General features: G+C 50.1%; 1 protein-coding gene; it reads right to left on the bottom strand.

Moving 5' to 3' along the window:
* Positions 1 to 6230: 6230 nt before the first annotated feature.
* Positions 6231 to 7955, bottom strand: GSTUM_00009215001 (uncharacterized protein). XM_002840560.2 has 4 exons: positions 7844 to 7955; positions 7358 to 7719; positions 7074 to 7286; positions 6231 to 7018 (listed from the first exon to the last, which is right to left on the bottom strand). The coding sequence occupies exons 1-4, from the start codon at positions 7858 to 7860 to the stop codon at positions 6513 to 6515; spliced, it is 1098 nt and encodes a 365-aa protein (XP_002840606.1). The 5' UTR covers positions 7861 to 7955; the 3' UTR covers positions 6231 to 6512.
* Between the last annotated feature and the right edge of the window lie 25 nt (positions 7956 to 7980).

Here is a 7980-nt window from a genome sequence, read left to right as displayed (position 1 = left end):
AGCGCCCGAGAGAAACACGTCAGCTCCTAGATACTACGGATTTAGGAATTGCTCACTTGGGGACATTTACCTATGGGCATGGCCCTGTGGCATGGGATAGGGGTTAGTGGGACCTAAAAAGAGTGGGAAACTAATGGAAAATGCTTTCATTGAAATGTTGGTTACATATGGCTAAGTAACTCCTTCGCGAGGCGGCTGGATATAGGCAGAGCGGAGGAACCTCTACGAAAGGCATAATCTAGGCGAGCGGGATTGCACATACAATAAGATCCCAGAGGAATCAAGCGACTTGCAGAAGACCAACTCTACACATGGATGGAAACGAGATATCCACAGTTCGCATGCTAGAGATATGCGAGCTGGAGAGTGGTGCTAGCCTAAAAATTATTAGAACGAATAAAAGCTCGCAGAAGGAACAGAGGTGTGCCTTTTTCGTGAACCGGTCCATTTTATACCCAACTAAAATTTAGGGACAAACTAATGGCGATCAGCCACTTGGGGTATCGTGCCCGGCAGGTCACATATGTCTCCAGGTCAAAAGCGAGTCAAATTAATTCCCCAAAGCGTGCTAGAAGACTTTGAGGTGATCATAAACTCTCACTCGTTACCTCTTCCACTAACGATAGGGCCACGTAAACAGTTGTTATACTCAAAGGCCACCTACCGGCCACCACAACGGAAAATCGTACTTCGTCAATGGGAGTATACTGAACCTGTGAAACTTTACACATTTGCCTCAAGATTCGGCTTTCATTAAGGCCATAGTGATCACTCCACACGCACCGAGAAACAAGACCATGATATTTTCGCATCAGACGTGGTCGCTTGTCCTACACTATCTTAGCGGCTTATATAGCGACGTTGTAGAATTCCTCATTGGTATCATACAGTTCTGAGTTCGTCAGCTACGCCAAGGGCTTAACGGGTTTTCAGTGTCTATTTAGAGAAAGAAGAAAGAAAAAAAGAAAAAAAGCCATAACCTAAAAGTCCCCTTTGAGAGGGTTACCGAGAATAACTCACAGGTTGTCACTCGTCATCATTTCATAATATTATTATTATGATACCATCATGTCTGTTGAGGTTCGCACTAGGACAACTCCTCCTCGATAGCGAGTTCAACTAGCAATGGATTCGGAAGGGCAGAACCTAAACAAGTAGGTTACCGCACGAATTCGGCCACCGGCCACTCTGGCGACTTGTAATTTGTAGTATGTGTCCTATATTTGATGGCTGAGAAGCAGATTGGGCTGCTTTCTCTTCTCTCGCTAAACATCTCTTAGTCGACAATCCCCTTCCTCTGTTTCCGCATTGCTTCACTATCTAATTGTGGCTTCTTCGTCGAAGGCTTTTTAGCGGGAGTAAGGTGGCTTCCAGATACTATAAAGAACAACCATCTCGCTCCTCGATTCCCACTCCTCATTCTTCTCGCTCCAGCAGCATTTGGGATCGCAACCGATATATATAGAACTACAACGCAGGTATATATCCCCATAAAAACTGTGCTACCATTTACCCCAGCTGACCCTCTCCCTCTCATACGGAAAGCAGGAATTAAAAGACCGGGAGAAAAAAAACATGGCTCGACACAGCATTGGGCCATGGGTGCTATGCCGAGCATACCTCTTGGTAAACATACTCCTACCATCCATTCAAGACAATAAGGGCTTGCTGTCCGCCTTGGCCGAAACAACCGACAACCTCCCCTTTAACAACACCAACGAAATCTGTGATCCATCGGGTGAGACCACCTCCACGATCACCATCACGCCAGCCGATACATCTTCCGGTCAGAACTTTGCTCCGCCAGAAAACGGTCCCTTGCTTTACAGAAGGGAAGAGCTAGACCCCGTCTATCACAACATCTCTGGCTTCGCCATCGAAAATGTCGAAATCTGCAAATCCCGTCCCTTCGCCCTCACCCAGGAGAACTACCTCCGCAGCGGGGCCGATGAGTGGCTCCGGGAGTATACTATGGATAATCAGAACCGCAATTACATGCAGAAGCACGGTGTCATTTCCACTATCGCATATGATTTCCTCGGTAACACAAATTTCAAGTGTGCCATCGGATTCCAGCATCTGTGCAATGTGGAATGCTTGACTGTCGTGACGCATGTTGAGGACTTGAGGCTGGCGAGGCAGGTTTACTTTGTGCTGGCTTCCGCTTCACACTATGTCTCTGCATTGACCGTCGTTCATGTGTGTCCCACCCCTCCCGTTGATTGATTGGTGTTTGGTGACTGAGTGAGGTTGAAACTGACATCTATTGGCTAAATGTAGGACGCTTTGGTTTCGGCACAATCCACCGCCGGTCTTCTGTCAGGAAAAATGGCAACGACTTTCTTCTTCACCGGGCCAGACGCCGACGAAGCATTGCGAGCCCGAACCTACAAAGTGTTGATGGAAGGCACATTATGGGCAGCGCAAACAGCTATGAACTCAATCCTCCCAATGATCCCATGGTCCAAACTCAATGAACTTGTGTCGGACAAGTTAGAAGCTCTGAAGAAAAAGGCACACATTGATCTGGAGGAGTATGAATCTGGCACTTACGCTCCCTTCGATGTCACTAGATACTACGGTGATAGGAGCGGCTCCACACTGTACTCTGCCGCCAACGCTAAGACGGTTTCTGAGATTTTCAAGGACGAAGACCTGGGAGAAATCTTCGTGCACGAGGGGATCCGTCAGGAGGACGTTTTATACTATATTGACAACTCCAAGCCGGTTACGGGTCCCCACCTTTGGCAGGTTGTACAGCATCTTGCCGAGACATCGCACGACAGGGTGAATCCAGAGCACCGAGCCGACAACCCCGAGCAGGAGGCCGAACAAAAAAACGGCAAGAATGGCAGGCTTTCCCGACTGCACCGTCATTCGGAGGATATGAAAGAATACAGAAAGTGGGAAAGGAAGAAGAAGAATCAGCTATTCGATGAAATGATGGGTGTTGAACCGCTCAGGATTGGTGTTCCCGATTTTTATCGTTTCAAGCTCGAAGAGTTGCAGGCTCAGTTTCAGAACCCTGGGAGTGGTGAGCACTCCCGGACATTTGGTCCTGGACAGAAGGTCATGAGTAAGTCTTCAACCTTTCTTTTCCGTTCCAGCGGAGCAGAACCTCCCTCTAAATATCTTGCTAATATGAAATCTGCAGATAAAGCGGCAGCAATCTTCGAGGTCGCCAAACACTCGCCTCCCGGGGCACGAACCGCCACTACTTGGGGGGACACAGTCAGGGTTGCGTGGGGCTCTTTCAAAAGCATGTGTTCCAGCTCATGGAATAAGGTTAAGAATACTATGAGGCGGATTGGCTATCAACCCCGGCCCTACATGGTCAGCTCCGTCCGTGAAACTGGTCTTGATGGTAGGCAATCAGAGCTAATTATTAACGGTATTCAGGGCATAATTGAGGAGAATCCCAATCGCTTGATCAGCGAATTCGATGATGAAGGCAACCCGATCGTGCCGGCAACACCAGGTATCCCCATACGCAGGCAAAGCTACGAAGAATACTTGCATCAGAAGGATGCTAAGAAGAGAGAAGAGGGGAAAAAGCGGGGGAAAGGGGAAAAGGGGAAACAAGTGCAGAAGGACGGAGATCAAGAAGAGCAGAATTCCGAGCCTAGGATCAAATCCCTAGGCCCAGTCCACAAAGTCCCCTACTACAGAGACCGTGGCACCGCGTTCAATGACTTTAAGATGGACATAACGGCTCTCCTCCACCCCGTTCTCAACACAGACTTTACCCCCGAAAAGGAGAGAAGGAGGAGATTGAGCTGGCAGGAGAAAGCCACGAGGGCGGAGCAGATGCTGCGCAGCTTCTACCCGTCCTTACAAACCGCTGCCGTCGATGCCGCGGTCAAAATGATGTTTTCGTCATGGGAGGCGAATGACCCCAGCAAGGAACATAATGAAATGAACTTGCAGTACGTGATTCAGGAGTCATCAGGGCTCGCCCGCAAGGGGTTAAAGGAGACGGCTAATAGGGTCTTTGATGCACCGGATCCTGGGTCAGATGGTATATCTAGTCATTTGGTATCACTCGGTAATGATGCTGATTTTAATAGGTGATAGTGATATTGCCGACTTGATGGCTGCGGGGAGTTTACTTCCTGTAAGCGACGGATCGATGTCAATGTGGACCAGCGCCGAAGTTGAAAAGCGAGTTCACGCACTCCCTCCCTCTTATGTGCCTTTCAGTCCACTAACAAGCCAATAGGGTGATAACCAAGGCTGTCATCTCTAGAGCCATAAACGCAGCCCTCAGGTCCCAGAAGATCTACGTGTCATGCACCCAGGACCTGCTCCACTTCGAAAGCAAGAACTCCCCGGGAATCCAAGTTCAGGATTGCGAACTGGACAACTCGGGCCCTCAAAATCTAAAAGCCTGCATCGGGGGGGCGGTCTGCTACATCTACCGCTGGAACGACCGCCCGCTGATCATGGGGCACCACAACGAGGAACCCTTCGGCCTCGACCGGATAGCGCAGACCCCCTGGAATATCGACGTGCAAGACATCATAGTTTCTTCCTTCCTCTCCAAGATCAATAATAAGGGAAGCTCCCAGCTCGGCGACGACAACGCGAGCTTTGTCAACTCCGGTCCGAACGCAGATACCGCCATCAACACCTCCGCGGCAGGTGTCTTCACGATACCTGTATGCCTCGCTCCAAAAAACTGGAACACCCAGACAAAAGACTACTGGATAGGAAATGACGTCGACCCGTACGCCCCCGTCAAGGCGCTCCCCTGCTACTGCGGCGACCTGGGTGAGGACACCGGCAAAATCTGGCACGATACTGGGCTCATGTACTCGGGGGCACAGCGCACCTACACGCACACGAACTGCCCGAATCAATTCAAGAAACGCCTACCGGACTGGTTGGAGCGCTACGTGGCAATGTGCAGCTTGAGCATCCACAAGGCCAAAATCGGCGGTAAAATCAAGACGGGCAAGCACCGTCTCTGCGACATCGTCGAGCGCGAACTGAAAGGGGCGGGCATCCAAACAGTCACTCAATTGGACAAGGAAGTACGCTACGCCCTCAAGTGCAAGATCAAGCGCAAGAAGAGCAAGGGGTGCGAGAAGTACTACCGTACCCCAATCTCCTCGGTTTGGGCCGAAACGCAGCCTGTCATCCTCGAGCGCGTTGAGGAGGAACTCCGCCAGAAGGGCCAGTCCACCGTGCCCGTCGTGGATGGCTTCACTCAGGAAGAACTGCGCAAGTGGGAGTGGGGGCTCATGGAGATTGAAGGGATGAGGGGAGAATTCAGGGAGATGGATAGGATTCAGAGCGAGTATCATATCGATATACAGACTCTGCCGGGCAATGTTCCTGCTTCTGTCATTGAGAGTCACTTGAAGGATTTCTACGACCAGGTGGATGAGGGTGAAGCCTTTGGCGACGAGGGGGTTGGCCGGGATGAGGATATTGAGTGGGGTGAGGGCGAGGAGTGGAACGGTGAGCCCGAGACTTGGGATGAGTATGAGTATTTTTAGGTATGGTGGGGGGCATTTCGCTTGATAAACTGATTGGTCGGGTGAGTGAAGAAGATTGGTGGCTGTGGTTACAGTGGGGTTCTGGAGTCTGGGTCTGGAACGCTCGGCATACAGGCGCCCAAGTGTGGTGGATCCCAGATTTGAATTTGGCAAGAATAGGATTTTGCGATCTGCTATTCCCCCCTCTTTGGCTTATTCGCCCATTCTTGTATATGCTTTTGGTATGATTGTTTTTTTTTCTTTTTTTATATGTCACTTCCTCTTTCTAGTTTATTGGTATGGTGGTATGATATATAACTTAGCGCCTTTTTGACAAAAGTCTATTCTTTGGTGGAGGGCGGGCTCGATGATGGTAACTATGATACGATCCGACGAGACAGCCGCTCGAGTCAGGATAGGGAAGTCGACCGCGGTGGCATGTATCCTTCACTGTACTGTATTGTATTGTATGCAACCTACCCTGAAACTTGTAAAATAGAATGGCTTCTTCACTATGATAAGCACAACGTACAATGCGAAAGCGCCGTTCGTGCTAGAGTGCCGCGCTATGCAGAATACCCCTCCACAGTTGTGAAGGTCTAGTGGACGAACACCAACATCAGTGGACGAACACCAGCATCAACAGCGAATTCTGCAATATGATCTGTCATCGATATCCTAACGGTGTCGTATCGCCTCACGCAACTGCCCTTCCGGGTATGATATTGTAGTGCTCAAAACCCCCAGTCTATGCCGACCCCAACGTGACATATTTATTCCAATCTCTATGATAGAGTACCGTAATTCAGCACTCCCAAGTTTAAAAAGAAAAATAAAATAAAAGAAAGAGCACACTCCAACACCACCGCTCTCATCACCCTCAATTGAACCAAAATCGAATCAGGGAAAAGGGAAAGAAAGAAAAAAACAGCAACACTTTCCACACCTTTTTTTTCGAAACACGAGTGATATATCATGACAGCATTACAAACGAGTACCTGCCACCTACGTACCGTACCATACCGTATGATACTAATCCACATCGCAAACAACCCGAGCCCTCACCACACAATTCCTGATATGGCAGCACTCGCCCATCTCATCCCCCCATTTCTCCATTCCCGGCCACGCCACGACGAGTACCTTCGCGCCTTCCAACTCCGACTCGTCCTCACCGCTGAGCTCCTCCATGTCCTCGTTGTTCCAAATCATCTCTCCCTCCACGCCCCGCTCATCCTCACCGCCCTGGTCTTGTGCGCCAGCGGTGGAAGATGAAAATGATAAAGGGGGGAAGATACGGAACTGCGCTCGCTGAGTCTGCATGTGTAGTGATAGGCGGATCGTTTGTTCTACTATCCCCGGAAGGGTCTTTGAAGTTTGGGGTGGGGGGGTGGGGAAGAAGGGGGTTATGGCAGAGAATATGGTGGAGGTTACGGATATTATTTTGTTAGTGAGGGTTGCTGTGGGTGGTGTTAGGAGGGAGGTGCGGAGGAGGATTGAAGTGCTAGAGCGCCAGGTGTTTATTGCTGGCTGGGGGGCTGGCCATGGTTAGTATCGGTGAATGAGAGGAGGGGGAAGAGAGGGGTGGGGTACAGCTTCTGGTGAATTCCTTTTCTAGGGCGGAAAGTACAGAGTTTTGTTCCTTAGTTATGCCAAAACACCAATCCGAGAATATCTCCCGGATTAGTAACCTGGCCAGAAATGCCTGCACAACATGCACTCTATGTCCGCCGAGTATTAACTTTTCGTACTCTGGAATACCGGTTTGTAGTTCTTTTCTGACGTCATCCTTCAAACTTTCGACATCTGCCCTTGTCAGCCTTCACCCTCACCCTCACCCTTCTTCTCCAATAAATATGATCAAAGGGATGACAAACTAATTACCCCCCCCTTCGCCGCCCCATTCGCCAAACACCAATTCATAACCTCCCACCCTATCCGGCTCCACATCTCCCGGAACACCTCATCGCCGACGGCCTCCTCAATCCTTGTGTTGGTGGAAATACTATGCTTTAGTCCCCCAACCACCTTCTCCAGCCTCTGTATCTCCTTATCCCTCTCAGCAACAATACCATTAGCCTCCGTCCTGCAGCGGCTGATCTCTGCCAGCAGCCGCGAGTGCGAAGCACGTAGTGCTTCAATCTCCTCCGGGTGCGACTTTAGCGCATGTGCCTGCTCCGCTAAAAGGGCATCTCGGCGAGCAATGTCCTTCTTGAAACCGGCGACGTCGAGCTTGTACCTATAATGGTGGCATTCATAGGTGTGGTTAGATTTGGGAGTGGATGAAGAGGTGATGGTATAATAATCTTGAGCAGGGCAAGGCGGGAAAAAGAGGCAGCAGAGTTGGGGGGGGGGGGAGGAACAGTTCTATGTCTTCCATCATTTCTCGACGTTGCTCTCTCAGAGACGTAACGAGGGATTCCAGGTCCTTACGAGTCTTGCTGTTGCGCGAGGAGGGCTTTTTGTCCCTTGCCTACGGTTAATGGTCCTGAAACGGCTC

This window comes from Tuber melanosporum (genome assembly GCF_000151645.1).
Source record: "Tuber melanosporum whole genome shotgun sequence assembly, scaffold_54, strain Mel28".
Taxonomy (NCBI): domain Eukaryota; kingdom Fungi; phylum Ascomycota; class Pezizomycetes; order Pezizales; family Tuberaceae; genus Tuber; species Tuber melanosporum.
The sequence above is the reverse complement of the archived record's forward strand: the minus strand, read 5'-3'. Positions and strand labels throughout refer to the sequence as shown.

What these genes read in the sequence shown, in the direction of transcription:
- GSTUM_00009215001 (XM_002840560.2), bottom strand. An exon ending in GGCGAAGGGGGGGGTAATTA is followed by an intron (nt 7,287 to 7,357) that starts GTTTGTCATCCC and finishes TGACAAGGGCAG; the next exon opens with ATGTCGAAAGTTTGAAGGAT. An exon ending in AAAGGAATTCACCAGAAGCT is followed by an intron (nt 7,019 to 7,073) that starts GTACCCCACCCC and finishes AACCATGGCCAG; the next exon opens with CCCCCCAGCCAGCAATAAAC.